At 38.1% G+C, this 17,742-nt stretch overlaps 1 protein-coding gene across 4 annotated transcripts in view; it reads right to left on the bottom strand.

The window, feature by feature from the left end:
- The window catches only part of FRY (FRY microtubule binding protein), a 232,999-nt gene that overhangs the window by 134,175 nt on the left and 81,082 nt on the right, over nt 1-17,742 (bottom strand). For all 4 annotated transcript variants that reach the window (XM_070749879.1, XM_070749876.1, XM_070749877.1 and 1 more), the window contains exon 2: nt 16,741-16,940. In XM_070749879.1, the coding sequence (XP_070605980.1) occupies nt 16,741-16,860 (120 nt within the window). In that variant the 5' untranslated portion in view covers nt 16,861-16,940. The remainder of the gene's footprint in view (nt 1-16,740; nt 16,941-17,742) is intronic.

The following is a 17,742-nucleotide window of genomic DNA, read 5'->3' as shown; positions in this document are numbered from 1 at the left end:
CCAAACTTAGTTCTGAGTACATATGCATGCTTATACTTTTCAGAAGTTCTATATTGTTCTATGTACAACCCTTGTTTTATTGATCACATGTAATATTCTAATTTTCTGAGATGGGGGATTTGGGATTTTCATGAGCTCTACCCCATAATCATCACAATTATGACAAATCATGGCTTGAACTATCTTGCATTGCATGTAATGAGTCTCTCTCATATATTAGTTTCACCTTTTAAGTTGTATTACTGAAATAAATGAACATTTGCACGATTCTAATTTTTCGAGTTTCACCCGTATGCATCTGTAATATCTAGAAGACATTCTAGAAGACTGTCAGACTAATTATAATCACCCTTTTTAACATTGTGTCCTAAGTAACAATAGCCTTCCTTTGTAAGATTATAGGAAATACCTTGAATACATAGGAGACAGACAAAAGTATTTTTAGTTCTTAAACCAGATTTCTCAGATTTCACTCGTTTTTCTTATCTTACACAGCCTCCTTATGATGTCCCAGTACTAACAAATCCCTTGTTCTTTTGAAGTCCCTGTTATCTGGGGCATGTTTCCTGTTTTAGCTCACCTTTGTATCTTTCCAAGTCTATTCCAAATATATGTTGTCTTTACTCAGTAATTTCATTCCTATCACCTTACCCTATTGTTAATTATTTAGTTCTTGTTCACACTCTAGCGGTTTTACCAGCCTGAATTTCACAGTGAAGCTGTGAAAATACATTATGCCCAGTTGTCAACTATGCGGCAAGTATGGGCATGCCTGCTTTTTTTATTTTGAAGAGTTTGTTCCAAGCAAATCCATTAACAAATTAAAGGGAAACAAATTATGATTATTACTAAGAGTGCTAAGGTTAGATGCCTGTATCAAGATGCAGAAATTGCAACCTGGGGGCTACCTATAACAGGGGTGTAATCACATTGTTGTCACGTGACATATTGCAACTTTCCCTCACTTTGATAAAAAGGGGGTGAGCATGGTCAGTGTGTGATGCATCCAGCCAGCAGGCCACAAGTTTGACACCCTGATCTATAACATCCAGTCTGTATCTTAAAAACATAAGCAACAACTTGGCGGATTGGCTTTCAGCCCATTTAGTCTAGCACGCTTTTCTTACAGAGGCCAACCAACTACACATGGAACCGCACTCTTCTCTCAGTTAGATGCCTTCAGAGGCATCACACCCTATTGCAGTGATGGCGAACTTATGGCATGGGTGCCACAGGTGGCACACAGAGCCATATCTGTTGGAACGCGAGTCATTGCCCTAGCTCCGCTCCAACGTGCATGTGTGTGCTGGCCAGCTTATTTTTGGCTCCCACTGAAGCTCTGGGAGAGCGTTTTTGGCTTCCAGAGAGTCTTTTCGGGGATGGGGGGGTATTTTTACCCTCCCCCAGCTCCAGGAAAGCTTTTAGAGCTTGAGGAGGGTGAAACACGAGCCTAGTGGGTCAACCAGATGTTGGGATACAGGCCATTTCCGGCCTCTAGAGGGCCTCTGGGGGGCAGGGGAAGCTGTTTTTATTATTTATTTATTTATTTATTTATTTATTTATTTACTTACTTACTTACTTACTTACTTACTTACTTACTTACTTACTTACTTACTTACTTATTTGATTTTTATGCCGCCCCTCTCCTTAGACTCAGGGCGGCTTACAACATGTTAGCAATAGCACTTTTTAACAGAGTTAGGCTATTGCCCCCACAATCCGGGTCCTCATTTTACCCACCTCGGAAGGATGGAAGGCTGAGTCAACCTTGATCTGGTGATGAGATTTGAACCGCTGACCTTCAGATCTACAGTCAGCTTCAGTGGCCTGCAGTACAGCACTCTACCTGCTGCGCCACACCGGCTCGTTTTTTGCCCTCCCCAAGCATTGAATTATGAGTGTGGGTACTCACGCATGCACGATAGCACACTCTTTCAGCACCCGAGGGAAAAAAGGTTCACCACCACTGCCCCCATTGCTTCCAGAGGATCTCTAACACTTTACAGGTAACTGTCAACGAGAAACAAAGGACAATAAAGTTCCAGGGACAAACGGAATAGAAGCAGGCAAAAATTCTGGTCTTCTTGAAATTATGTCACTGAATTCTTGTTTTACCCTCCGTGCAATCAACTTTTGCACATCAAAGTTATTTTATGGCATTTTGCAGGATTAACCAAAAGTTGAACCAAGCTCAGTTCTGCCTCAAGATATGGCAGATGGAAAAGCATGATTGCTCCATGCTGAGGAAATGAAGAACAAAGGCTCACAGATGGAAACAGATTAAAAAGGTATAGTTTTAGCTAGGAAAAACCAAGCAGCTTCACAAGTCAGCATAAAGAAATAGATGCACTCTCATAACCTAACGGCTGTTTGCACTATTTAGAACTAATCAGAACAGGCACAAGTAGGAAGAATTGCTCTACTGAAGCAGAACTAAAGATAGCTTCCAGGTTTTGCAGAGGCCCAAAACGCAAAACACTCACAAATGGGGAGATTAAGAGGAGATATCATTGTTGTCATCCCTGGACACAAAGTGCTCATCAATTTCCTTTAAGGCTTCAAACTAGAAATCTGTTCCAGAGAAATATCACAGCACAATTTTAAAATAATGCAATGCAAATATAAAATTTCCAAAAATGAATTACAAGCTATAGTAGAATATCTTTGTAGGGTTTTCCACTTTCCTGAATAAGGGAAAACTGTTTTAGAAATTAAATCTTTAAAAAAGGAAAAAAAGAAAAAAAGATTCTCTTTCAACATTTTGAGAAGAGGAAAAAAAAAATCCAAGTCATTATCCGGCACTATTTTCTCTAAATAAACTATTACTAGCCAAGCGGCAGGTTGTTCACAAAGATTTACAAAAAGGATGTGGGCCATGACCCCGGTTACTTGAATAGGCCGTCTTGTGCCAATTAGTCATTATAGTGGAAATGGCTTCCTGGGAACATGAAAATTTCTCTCTCTATTCAACTCAGAGAAAGGTCAGCCACAGAAGAGCAATCTGCCTGCCTGCACATGCTTTCAGGATTCATTTGATGAACGGGAAGGGAAATGATGCCGATTGCCAGGAACACAGCAGAGGTCTCACTGGGTAACAACAGAGAAATGGCTGGTTCTGTGCCAGGAAGGCTGATAGACGATCATGCTGGTTGCACAAGGACAAGAAGGGAAGATGGTAGAGAATCGAAGTTGGGTTATGCAAGTTAATCTGGTATAGACACAAAGGTAATATTTGGCAACAGCAATCATGAGAAGAAAACATAAAATAAATGTTGCTCATAGGTGAATTAGTTATAATTACTTTGAGTTCCAACATCTTTTCTTATATGTACACTGAAAGCATATGCCCCAAGACAAATTCCTTGTGTGTCCAATCACAGTTGGCCAATACAATTCTATTCTATTACTATTACTATTCTTTATCTGTCTTCCATTGAGGACCTGTATACTGCGCGAGTCAAAAAGAGGGCGGGTAAAATATTTACTGACCCCTCACATCCTGGACACAAATTGTTTCAACTCCTACCCTCAAAACGTCGCTACAGAGCACTGCGCACCAAGACAACTAGACACAAGAACAGTTTTTTCCCGAATGCCATCACTCTACTAAACAAATAATTCCCTCAACACTGTCAGACTTTCTACTAAATCTGCACTTCTATTCTACTAGTTTTTCTCATCATTCCTATCACCCATTTCCTCCCATGTTGACTGTATGACTGTAACTTGTTGCGTATATCCTAAGATTCTTATTAATATTGCTTCTTCATTGCTTATTTGACCCCTATGACAATCATTAAGTGTTGTACCACATGATTCTTGACAAATGTATATTTTATTTTATGTACGTTGAGAGCATATGCACCAAGACAAATTCCTTGTGTGTCTAATCACACTTGGCCAATAAAAATTCTATTCTATTCTATTCTATTCTTTATTGCTATTTTATCCCTAAATATAGTCATTGATTCTCTTCCCATTTTAGCAAAACTATTTTTTAAAATTGAAATTAATGTCTCCTACTGTTCTGTCGGGCTCTCTGGTAGACTCCTCCCAAAAATTCACAGGTACAAATTTCAGACACACACACGTTTGAAAATTCAAAACAATGTTCTTTATAATGAAAAGTCACTTAAACTAAGCCCTCTTTTGGTACAGCAAAGTAATTTGTACAAGTCCCTTATCAGTTCTGTGATACTTAGCTTGCAGCTGTGAGGCAATTCAAAGTCCTTCTTCTTTCACAAAGTGAAACACACTTTGCTCTGGTTTAGTTTCAAAGCGGGGAAAAATCAGCACACAAAAGGTCGAAGTCAGTAAAGCAGTCATGAAACACAACGATCAGATCATCCTCCACAATGGCCAAACCCACAGGCTGCTATTTATAGCAGCCTCACTAATTACCACAGCCCCACCCAACCACAGGTGGCCTCATTTTCTTTGATAATAATCTCTCAGGTGTTGCTGCCTATGCATCGCTCTCTGCATGCGTGGCTGTACCATTAAGTCTTGTTCTGAATCCAAGGAGGAGAGAGATAATTGATCTCCTTCTGAGCTGTCTGCCACACTCTCCTCCTCCCTGTCACTCGTGTCTTCTTGGTCAGAGGAGCCTTCATCAGCAGATTCCACCGGGGGCAAAACAGGCCTGCAGCATGTGGATGTCTCCCCCACATCCACAGTCCTTGGGGCAGGAGCTGGGCCAGAGCTAACCACAACACCTAAATAATTGCTGCACAGAGATGTCTCAAGTCTCTATTTGGCTATTTACCGTATTTGCAAAAAGGGAGGAACATCCTTTCCTCCAACTAAAATGTGTCTATTGAAATTTATTCACTATCTTTCATATTGGTAGGCTAAATACAGAGCCAAAATCTACAGCCACTAAATTTAGTACAAGGGGGGTTTATTCGTTTTCAATGATTCACTGTATTTTGGACTGAAGCAGCTGTTATATAAGAACCAAAGAACACCAAATAAACATATTCCTATTTTAATAAACAATGTCATATTCAAGTGTCATTTTTATATCCTGAACTTTCATCAGAAGAATATACAATATTTTTTTTAAAAAAAGAGGTAATCTAGTTTTTTCACAAAATATATATTTTAAAATATTAAAATTGAAAAGGCTTTCAAGGTCACAACTCTTCATCACAAACGATTTTTAAAAGTCATACGTAATAATTACAGTTTGTGGAGTAATAGGGAAGAATTATGGCATCCCCAAAAGATAGTGCCATGTTTCTTGAACTCAATGGTAAATTTCAAATTAAAGTATGAACTCATCCTTGATTCACAAATATTTTTCAAATTATTCTTTTTTTTAAGCTTGTAGAATTGAGTACAGGTTGTCCTCAAATTATGACTATAATTGAGCCCAAATTTATGTTGCTAAGTGAAACATTTAAGTGAGTTTTGCCCCATGTTTATGGCTTTTCTTGCCAGAGTTTTAAAGTGTTTGTTAAGTTAGTAACAGGGTTGCTAAGTGAATCTTATTGATTTTGCTTGTCAGGAGGTCTCAAAACATGATCACAGAACTGATCATCAATTAAAGCTGAATGTGGGCAAGACTGAAGTCCTGATTTTTTAGCCTGATCATCCGGCGGCTCCTCTTGAATATTCACCTATACATCTACAGGACTGCTCAGTGGTCCCGGTCTTGGTGGCCCGGAACCTTGGAGTCTTGTTGGATGATAGACTGTCTCTGTGCCCCTTTATTGGAGCAACAGCAAAGGCATGCAATTACCATCTTTTGAATATTTGGAGAATCCGCAAGTTCTTAACAATCAAGACTGCTTGCCTACTCATCCAAGTCCTTGTAACATCATGTTTAGACTATTGTAATAGTTTATTGGCAGGCTTACCATCTTGTTCACTACGTCCATTATCCCTGGTCCAAAACAGTGCCGTTCGGGTGGTTCTAAATCTCTTCAGGTCATCTCATGTATTGGCCTCACGTAGATCTTTACATTGGTTGCCAATTTGAGCCAGGACCCAATTTAAACTGTTAGTGATGGTATTTAAAGCCGTGCACTCAAACACATCAAATTACTTGGCGACCTATTTATCTCGGTATACACCACCGAAGGACCTAGGTTCGGCAGGGAAGGGTCAGTTAACTGTTCCACAGCACATACAGCAACATCAAAATTGTGGGCCTTTCAAGATCTGGCCCCATGTCTTCCCTTAGGGCTTTAGTTAGAGGAGAATTTTCTCTGCTTCTGCAAGGCATTGAAGACATTCCTCTGATTCAGCAGATGGAAACATCCTTGTTCTGCGGATCAGCAAGAGGGGAAGACATTGGAGAGGTTGGGAAGTTTTTTAACAAGTTTTGTGGTTTTATTAGTTGTGTTTTAACTAGTGTGTACTGTCTGTCTTTGCTAGCTATTTATTTACTTACTTACTTACTTACTTACTTACTTACTTACTTACTTACTTACTTACTTACTTACTTACTTACTTACTTACTTATTTGATTTGTATGCCGCCCCTCTCCAAAGACTCGGGGCGGCTCACAGCATACAATATAAAACAGTGAATACAGAGACAAATCTAATTAATTAAAAACTACATAAGCTAAAAAACCCAATATATTAAAAATCAATCAAACAAATTCAAATCGCAGCCATATATCACAATTCTCCTGCTGTTATGCCCTTTGTTAAAAGGGCATTACAAATAAATGTTTTTTATTATTATCATCATCATCATCCCAGGACACTGCAACCGTCATAAATATGAAACCAATTGTCAAACATCTGAAATTTGAACATGTGACCATGGGTATGCTGCAATGATCCTGAGTGTGAAAAACGGTCATAAGTCACTTTATCTGGTGCAGTTATAACTTTTTGAAGAGTCACTAAATTAACTGTTGTAAGTCAAGGACTACCTGTACTTTGACTTAATTTAAGCAGTGGCTTTATCATTACTGTTTATATTTATATGCAGGTATAAAATTAACTGTTGACCATATTGAGCCAGGGTGGCGCAGCAGGTAGAGTGCTGTACTGCAGGCCACTGAAGCTGACTAGTAGATCTGAAGGTCAGCGGTTCAAATCTCATCACTGGCTCAAGGTTGACTCAGCCTTCCATCCTTCCGAGGTGGGTAAAATGAGGACCCGGATTGTGGGGGCAATATGCTGGCTCTGTTAAAAAAGTGCTATTGCTAACATGTTGTAAGCCGCCCTGAGTCTAAGGAGAAGGGCGGCATAAAAATCAATCAATCAAACAAACAAACAAACAAACAAACAAACAAACAAACAAACAAATAATATTCTTCTCAGAATTGGAATAGGATGAAGTGCAGTTAATAATCACTAAAGTCATTTATAACTGTATATATGTGTATATAGTCTATAATCAAAACATGAAGACACTCACATTCTTTTGCAATTCTTTACTAACTGATTGCTACAAACTCATTGATAGGCTGAGAATCTCACTGTAGTTTCATACAGTGAAACTACATCAATCCCAGCACGGGGCTACTGTTTTCCTTAGATCTATATTCTACTTCTTCTCTTAAGAGTTCGCCCTGATATTCTTACTGAGTTAACAAATACAGGGTGTTCTAATTTATCCTTCCAATCCAAAGAAGAGGACCAGGAGAAGGAAACATTATCTACGGAAATGCTGCAGACAAAAGAGAGATGATTACCACGACTCTGATCTGAACAATCTGGATGATGGTTTACTAACAAACCTTTGAAAAGCATGCACTGACATGTATGAAGGATCCAGAGTTACTCAGAGGCTAAATAATTTCCACAAAATTTATGAACAAGATAGAAGTCATCTGTTCCATCACATGTATATCAACACATAAATAAAAATGAAAATGAAAAATTCAAATAAAAACCAACCAAATAAATATTTATATAATATACAGTGTTCCCTCGATTTCTGCGGGGGATGTGTTCCGAGACCGCCTGCGAAAGTCGAATTCCCGAGAAGTAGAGATGCGGAAGTAAATACACCATTTTTGGCTATGGACAGTATCACAAGCATTCCCTTAACACTTTAAACCCCTAAATTACCATTTCCCATTCCCTTAACAACCATTTACTCACCATTATTACAGATACTCACCATTGAATAAGACACTTAGTGATCCTGATATTTATAAACATAATTATTTATTAACAATTATTATTATTATTGTTATTTATTTGCAAAAATTATTAGTTTGGTGATGACATATGACGTCATTGGATGGGAAAAACCATGGTATAGGAAAAAAAATCGCGAAGTATTTTTTAATTAATATTTTTTGAAAAACCGTGGTATTCGCGAAGTTCGAACCCGTGAAAACCGAGGGAACACTGTAATTCAAATTAATCATAGCAAAATGTAATAGATTAGCTGCATGGACAGATAACACTTTTTGGAATAAAAGCTGCTTCTGCCACAAGGAGAAAAAAACCCTATGAGAACAGAAGGAAATTTCTAGACAGGTGTTCAGATATCTCTTCCTTCCTGGAGGGAGGGAAGCCTTTGTGGACATGCCAGAAAGGGAAATAGGGATGTCATTTTTTAAAACTGACTGCTATTATTCCCAGCAAGAAAAATTCAAATTTCAACTGAAAGTTATCTTTAAATTTCTTTATATCCTTATATGTATTTGAACCCACAAAGATTCCATTATTAGATAGATGCAGCATTTGAGTACAGGTAATGAAGATGTAACAATGGGAATTTAAGTTTATTCTAAATATTATATTCATAGAAAATGGGAGTAAGATATTTTACTATTGGTATTATCATTGCAGTTTTCATTGCTAAAGTGATCATTCATTTTCTAAAAATAGTTTGAACTATAATGAATAGGTCAGATAATTTTTTTTTCATATTTGGAAAATGATTCATACTAGAATGAAATAAATTTTAAAAGTCAAATTTCCATTTCAACCTGCAATATTTTATTGCGTTTTATTAAGCCATATCTTCCCTCTAAGTAAATTGAATTACTTTTGTTTACTGCTGCAAGGATACTGTGTGCTTCTTATTAAAAAGGTCATCTGTCTCTTCGGAAAAATGATTAACCAAATAGTGGGAGTATATTTCAATGTCAAAAATAACTCTGTACCTTTACTAATAAAACAGAAACAGAATTTTATTCCAACTTATTTGTGACTCAACCAAGGTTTGGGTTTTCAGTGTTTAGAGTTCACATTTTAGTTTCATGGGACATTTAAATCGGAATAAATTTCCAGTTTTGCCTTGGTGATTCATACTGTGTTGAGCAGGGTTCTTGCTTAGAACTTTGATTTTTACTCTCCTATATATTATATGCATTTATTCTTAATTGATTAATGATATACTGGAAAATTATAACTTCCTAGACATTTTGGATTCTTTGTTTATTTATCCATTACTGTACTTCAGTATTTTTTTTTTTAATTGTCTTTTAAAATTGTTATTGTTTGTGATTTTTTTTACCTGTTTAATAAATATATATATATAAAGGAAGGAAATACCCAAAATTTATATAAGTATTCTAACCAGTTAATTTATAATTAACCCATTCACAACCAGTTAAAAATTGACTTCTGTATTTTTTGCAAATGTAATAAATAAATTGGATGACAATTCTTGTAAAAATTTCAACTTAAAGAATAGGATGTTTTGTGGACCACAACTTCAATTGTTATAATGAATAAGGTATAAGAGGAGCTCAAAAGACCCTAACACACTGATAGACTTATTATCAATTTAACTACCACTTTAATATATTTTGAAGTAGACTTTTCTTAATGCAAAATCTGACTTTCTACATAAAAACATAAAGACAGTACAAGAAAGACATTCCTGAAAACATATTTAAAACACCAAATTGAATTTTACTTAAATTCTGATACATACACCCAAACATATCCTCATGAGCAACTGTCAGTAAAAGTATTAAAGATATACAGTGTGTCCCTTGATTTTCGCGGGTTCAAACTTTGCGGAAAGTCTATACCACGGTTTTTCAAAAATATTAATTAAAAAACACTTAGCGGGTTTTTCCCCTATACCACGGTTTTTCCCACCCGATGACGTCATATGTCATCGCCAAACTTTCGTCTGCCTTTAATAAATATTTTTTTTCATAAACTTTAATAAATAAACATGGTGAGTAATAATCTGAATGGTTGCTAAGGGAATGGAAAATTGCAATTTAGGGGTTTAAAGTGTTACGGGAAGGCTTGTGATACTGTTCATAGCCAAAAATGGTGTATTTACTTCCGCATCTCTACTTCGCGGAAATTCGACTTTCGCGGGCCGTCTCGGAACGCATCCCCCGCGAAAAGTGAGGGAACACTGTATCTGATATGAAAGGGGAGACACAATGATTCCCTTTTCTGATAGGCTTCTAGAATGTGAAACATGGTTATAGAGCTTAATCTTCTCCCATTTGAAGTATTACAGGGCACCGCATCTTCAAAAAATGAACACTGTAATTAGTTGATATCAGAGCAGCAAGATTATTAAACTGGGACAGACTGTGTTTTGTTGGCTGTACCACTTTCCAATCATTTCCAAACTCAAATCCAAATGCTGATTTTACCTTCAACGCCTTACTACAGCATATGAAAGATTGCTTTCTTCTATTTGTACCTATCTGAAATTTTGATCTACAGACACCAGGCTTTGAGTACATAAATGATTAAACCACAAGCAGACAACCTTTCTGAAAGTGATATTCTGCTATGGAAAAGTTCTAAGACGAAAGTTGTTTTTAGAGTCTTCTTTAGAAGTCTGCAGAATTATCTGAAAGCAGGAAAAGTACTTTGGATCTGCAGAGGCACGCATACATACTGCATCTGTCAACAGACTGATAAAGAAGCTGTGTCTTTTTCTCAGCTTGCATTGTAGCTCTGTGATTCCAGGAAAATACATGCTTGCGCTAAGGAGGCAGCAGTAGCTGAGCAACCTGTAGCTTAGGTAGCACCTAAAGTGCCCTGCATTTTGACTTAGTTTAATAAGAAAAGGTATATTGCATTGGATGGGAAATGAACACTTGGACAACAAGCTGGCTAAAATGAGTCATTTTATTAAATATTAACAGAAAAATCTGCAGGGGTCGCTAAATGGAGCGGAGTTTCCTGAGCACAACATATTTGGGCAATTAATGGGCGTAACTCCATGCTTGGTCAGGGTGCACCCAGCCCGGAAAGCCACACCCAGTGTGTGGGAGGGCTCACCCCCATGACCCGGAACCGGAAATGGCGTAGGTGAGCCTCAAAGGCACCCCCTTCACACTGCTCCGTCCAGTTAGGCAGCATGAGTTGTGCAACGGGGGTGCCAATCGTCTTACAAAAGATGCCCAATGGAGAACACACAGTTGCTACTGATATCCTTTCTGCCCTGTTTCTGCCATATAGTGACCAAAGATATATACATCCAATTGTTGAATCAAAACCTATTTATAGACAGATGCACCCTGTAACCACAAATCCAATTCACTCATCCAGGATGGAGTAGGCAAAAAAACAACAATCCGTAATAAATGCTCTAGGATTGCAAAAAAATTTCTACTCGGCCCCCACCAGGCAACCTTTAAAAACACCCTGGATTGAGCGGAGGGTGGGTGGGTGTCTGCAGGGCATCGAGCTCGGGAGGCAAGGGAAGCAAAGGGGGCAAGCAGGCTCTCATATAGGGAGCCAGCCCCACCCCCGCTTCCCAGAATGCCCGAGCGGCCAACGAGATTCTGTGGGGTGCTCTTGCGCTGTTGCGTGAGATCACCCCAATTGGTAGGCGGAGATGAATTGCTTCCCACCTGCTGCAAATGTTGGCCGGGCACTAGTTCGCCCGGCCTCTCAATTCTGTGGTGAGATTTTGTGGACATTTGAAATAAGTACCTATTCAAGACTGTGGTTATGGTAGAGAGCTTTAAATGTAAACTGCAAACAATGCCCACTTAAATTATGGCTATGCATGTCATCTGAAGAAATGCTAAGTCCTCTTACAAGCAAATGAACAGAAATGGTGCCAAATAGAACATTTCCTGCAACAAAATACAACAAGAGCTATGATGGCACAGTGGATAGAATGCAACATTGCTGGCTAATTCTGCCCACTGCCAGGAGTTCGACCCTAACTGGCTCAAGGTTGACTCAGTGTTCCGTCCTTCTGAAGTGGGTAAAATGAGGATCCAGATTGTTGGAGACAATCTCTAAATTGCTTACATAGTGCTGTAAAACACTATATATCAGTATATAAATCCGAGTGTCAAGTGCTATTATTTCAGTTTTGCATGCATTACTGTATTTCTTTGTTGAAATAAAGGTGCTCAAGGAATTAACTTTCCCTTCACAATGCTTGCAGTGATGCACCTGTAGTAGTTCATAGAACATGGCATAATAATTTTTTATAAGACAATACAACTGTCATATAAAGAATTGGACATTAAGTAGAAAAATGTAGGTATTTCTGTCTCAGCTAGTTTGCTCTGACCAATCTCAAAAGGTCAGACTGCTTAGTGTTTGAAAGAATAACAGGACAGAATGACAGAATGACAAAGTTGGTCGGGTTCTTGGAGGTCTACTAGTCCAAATCCTTGCTCGAGCAAGAAATTCTACACTATCAGGAGATTTCATATAGACTAACAGATCTGATTGAAAACTGAAAGAAGAACTATCTTAAACAAAAGCAGTGGCAAAATAGTTTTGTAGTATTGCAAAGAAAACTGCATGGAATTGTGAATTTGCTCACGAGGAATTGAGGTTCAACTTGCAAGAATTTACTAAATATTTCTTTGTCACACACATACCTTCATTTTATTATCTAAAGAATAATAATGTTCCTTTCACTCCAACCAACAACCCAAATCCTAATCTCATTATTTAATTCTCTCAAAATCAAACATTTAGTGATAAATATATTTTGATTTTGATTTGAAATAAATAGAAATTTAACATTTCACTGGTTTTCATTCAATGCATTTGTTAGACAACAGTATGATTTGTAAAGGCCAACAAGCAACTAATCTTGTTCTAGTACAATGATGGTGAACCTTTATTTCCTCAGGTGATGAAAGAGCGTGCATGCGCGCTAACACGCATGCACAAGTGCACACACCTAAGATAAGACGCCTTAAACAAGATCTAAGTATTGCCCACAAGATCATATGCTGCAACGTCCTGCCTGTCGGTGACTACTTCAGCTTCAACCACAACAACACAAGAGCACACAACAGATTTAAACTTAATATTAACCGCTCCAAACTTGACTGTAAAAAATATGACTTCAGTAACCAAGTTGTCGAAGCGTGGAACTCATTACCGGATTCCATAGTGTCATCCCCAAACCCCCAACACTTTACCCTTAGATTATCTATGGTTGACCTATCCAGATTCCTAAGAGGTCAGTAAGGGGCGAGTACAAGTGCACTAGAGTGCCTTCCGTCCCCTGTCCTATTGCTCTCCTATATCTCCTATACCTTTCTTCTACTCCTATATCTCTTCTATTCTTTCATTGATATGTTCTATTACTATACCTTCTTTTCTATTATTTCTTAGATATATTTTACTATGAGTATCTCCTCTATAACCTTCATCATGTATTTTACTATGTGTATATAGATATATACCCACTGAAACCCTCATTGTGTATTGGAATAAATAAATAAATAAATAAATAAATAAATAAATAAATAAATAAATAAATAAATAAATAAATAAATAAAATAAAATAAAATAAAATAAAATAAAATAAAATAATTCAATGCTTGGGGAGAGTGAAAACAGTTCATTCCAGCCCCCCAGAAACAGCCTGTTTCCTAGCCAGTAGGCTCATATTTCACCCTCCTCAGGTTCCAAAGGCTTCCCTGGATCAGGGGGAATGTTAAAAATGCCCCTCATGGCCCCTGGAGGCTCTCTGGAAGCCAAAAATGCCTTCCCAGAGTGTCTGTGTGAGCCAAAAATCAGCTGGCCAGCACAAACATGTACGTTGGAGCTGAGCTAGAGCGACGGCTCGCGTGCCAGCAGGTATGGCTCTGCGTGCCACCTGTGGCACCTGTGCCATAGGTTCGCCATCACTGTTGTTGTTGTTGTTGTTGTTTTTGTTGTTATTATTATTATTATTATTATTATTATTAATTAGATTTGTATGCCGCCCCTCTCCGTAGACTCGTATGAGGGCCTAAATCAAATATAGAAAAGTTGAATTAACTACAGTGATGGACCAACTCTTGTGTATATAGCCATGGCTCTAAAATATTCTCCATTTTTCATTTTGACTCTAATCTCTGTGGAAAAATACAGGTTTTTTAGTAATTGAAGAGCCTTGAATTTTTCTGAAAGAAATATATTTTAAAATCTTCAGGAATGAGAAGCATTTTGCTCCCTGTAGGCATAAAGTCTCCTTTCACATAGAATATGGTATATGAAAAGTTCCTAAAAGCTCACAATCATGTTAGAGCCTGTTCCTATATTTTTACAAAATTATTCATTTTTCTCTAATAGATTAATAGATAAGGATGGTATTCTATACAGTAACCCCATACAGTCAAAGAGACACAATGATACAATGAAAAAGTTGTGTGAACTATGTCACAAAAACGCTGACCAAAACTCATTGATTTTTTTCAGCAGGATGAATACAGCATATTCTTCCATTTTTAAAAAGTATTATTTTAAAAATATTTCACAAGCACAGTCATAATCTAGATATTCCTTGGAAAATATAATTCTGCTTTGCTATCTTGTTGTCATGGAATAGGCTTGAATTAACTCTCATACCTGAACCTGGTCACTCTGACTTTTTGTTTTCTACTGATGTTATTTCACATATTTCATTTCCTAAGGCTCCTCAAAGAATCAATAATTTCCACAGGATCAGCAGTCAGGAAGAGGTCATTCAATAAGAGCCTTGGTTCTCTAACAAGGCATTTGACAGAGTTGACCACAAGATAACTGGGAAAACGTTGTGTCATCTGGAAACCCTATGGACCCATTAAGAGTCATTGTAACACTACAGACTTTGTTGGCTTCAGTTAGATCCATCACTATAAGAAAGTGGTTGGTTTACAACAACGGATTTATGGAAAAGTACCATTTTCTATGCTCCAAGATAAAGGCCATATACTCTGTACCAGTGATGGCAAACCTTTTTTCCCTCAGGTGCCGAAAAATCCATAGGCACACACTATCATGCATGGCAGAGTGTCCACACCCACAATTCAATGCCTGGGAAGGGCGAAAACAGCTTCCCCTGTCCCCTGGAGACCCACTGGAGGCTGGAAACGGACTGTTTCCCAACTTCTAGTGGGCCCAGTAGGCTCATGTTTCACCTTCCCCAGGCTCCAAAGGCTTCCCTGGAGCCAGGGGAGGGTAAAAACGCCCTCCCCCATCCCCATGAGGCTCTCTATAAGACAAAACGCCTTTCAAGAGCCTCTGTGCGACCCAAAAATCAGCTGGCTGGTACACACATGCATGTTGGAGCTGAGCTAGGGCAATAGCTCGCATGCCAGCAGATATTGCTCCGCGTGCCACCTATGGTACCTATGCCATAGGTTCGCCATCGCTACTCTATACTTCTGCGCATGCACGGAAGCAAAAAGTTGACTAAATCGCATTCATCTCCTTGTGAGATTTATTTATTTATTTATTTGGTTGGGGTTTTTCTTTGTTTATTTATTTGACTTCTATTTCAGTGTGTTTTTGCTTCCTGCACATGCGCAGAAACAAAAACACACTGAGATGCATGTGTGTGCATGCAAGAGGACCGAAGCTGCACGTGCAGCGCACTGGTAGTGGCAGTAATGGGAATCCACCCTGGTGCTAAATATATTATAGGCAAACTTATTTTTCCTGTAACTATTCAAAAGAATAATCTTGAACCCAGTCTGATGCAATGAACCAAATGTCTGGGTTGTTAAATCTTTGTTAATCATTTTTGTCAACATATTAGAGCAGGGGTATCAAACTCAAGGCCCGTGGACTAGATCCCGCCCATGACACCGGCCTGGAAAGAAAAGAATCAGCCCATGGTGCCTTTGGCAGCTGAAACGGGCTGCAGGAGGACTTCTGAGGGGGCCCTGTGTCTTGTTTTCAGCCTGGACAGCCTCCTGCAGCACTCTGCTGGCCAAAACAGGGCACCTGGATATATATGAGGTCCCCTATGTCCCAATTTGGCTGGAAGGGTGCTGCAGGAGGCCATACAGGCCAAAAACATGGCCTTGTGTCCCATTTTGGCTGCCAGAAGTACTGCAGGACATGTCTGTACCATCTCCCCCCCCCCCAACCCTGCCTACTTGTGGAGAACTACAATGCTGATCCAGCCCTCGAAGAAATCCAGTTTGACAACCCTGTATTAGAGTTATATTCCCCTTATCCACCAAGATGGGCAAGGCAATGCATTTTCCAAGTATACATATTTCCATTCATATTTCTTCTCTTAGTGGAGTTGCTATTTTACAGGTCTTTAATCACCCATAGAAAACATATTGCATTAGTTTAAGAGATTCTAGCAAATTGATTGCAAATTAGTTTTAGTTCATTCTACAATTAAATGTTAATTTTTCTTTGATCTGTCTGTCTGTCTGTCTGTCTGTCTGTCTGTCTGTCTCTCTCTCTCTCTCTCTCTCTCTATCTATCTATCTATCTATCTATCTATCTATCTATCTATCTATCACATTTATATGCCGTTCACTCCAAACAGACTCTGAGCGGCTAACAACAGGTGTAAATACAATATAAGTAAAAAACCAATAAAAACATCACTAAAATCACATATGTTATAAAACCAGAGACTTACCAGAGGTTCTGCCATGATGATGCGGATCTTGCGTTCAGCCAGGGTGGTAAAGTTAACAAATAAACTTTTCAAGACATATTCTCCAGGCTTACTATCTGGATCAACATTGATAGGTAGCATGGTTGGAGGTCCCTTTTCCTTTTGTGTGCCAGAAACAGAAGGGACGGGTGGTTTAATGTATCCGTTACCCACTGGAGATGCTGAAAATTAAAAATGCAATAGATACTTAATAAAACATAATTTAGATTACAAAAGAGTTTCATTCCAATATAGACTATATAATCTTAATAAGCAGCTTGTAAAGGGTAGATTGTTAAAATGCTGAATGGATTAAAGCCTAATATTATTTTTAATGTGAATAGGTAAAGACATTGTAGAGCTGTTAAAATTAAATATTAGGCAGTGGTACCATCTTCTAAAATGCAGAATACAAAGAAGATATAAGCACCCAGAGTCTGAAACTGTCTTACTCAAATAAAGTATCATAGCCAGTTCCATTCCTATGTGTCTATGCATACTACTCAAGAGCATAATGCTCACATATTACACAAATACACAGAAATAAACTAATTATATTGCAGAAAGGAACCTGCAAAGGGGAAGTAAATTTCCCTGTACAATCTTTTCTAACCAATGGTCTCTCTTCTACTTGCTCTCCTAGTATTTCATTAAGAAATAATGATACCATCATATAATGGTGTCATTAAGGTTATATGCAGTTATATCTTTGGAAAAAGTTTTATAAGCAACTTTCTTAATTAGTGCTTGTAATGAGCTCCACGTAACTCAGGGGGAGCTGCTTCCAAAAATGCCTAAGATTTGTCAGGAAATAACTAGTTACAACAAATAGGAACGTAGCAGTGCAGAATGAGTGAAAAGGAGTAATATTAACTCTATGAACCCAGAGAAAGCAGGATTTTAAAAGGCAAAATAAAATATTGTGCTGGATTGAATGTTTACCTAGAATGATAAAATACTGAATATTAAATACTGATAAACAAT

Source organism: Erythrolamprus reginae, chromosome 4 (genome assembly GCF_031021105.1).
Source record: "Erythrolamprus reginae isolate rEryReg1 chromosome 4, rEryReg1.hap1, whole genome shotgun sequence".
NCBI classification, from domain to species: Eukaryota; Metazoa; Chordata; class Lepidosauria; order Squamata; family Dipsadidae; genus Erythrolamprus; species Erythrolamprus reginae.
The sequence above is the reverse complement of the archived record's forward strand: the minus strand, read 5'-3'. Positions and strand labels throughout refer to the sequence as shown.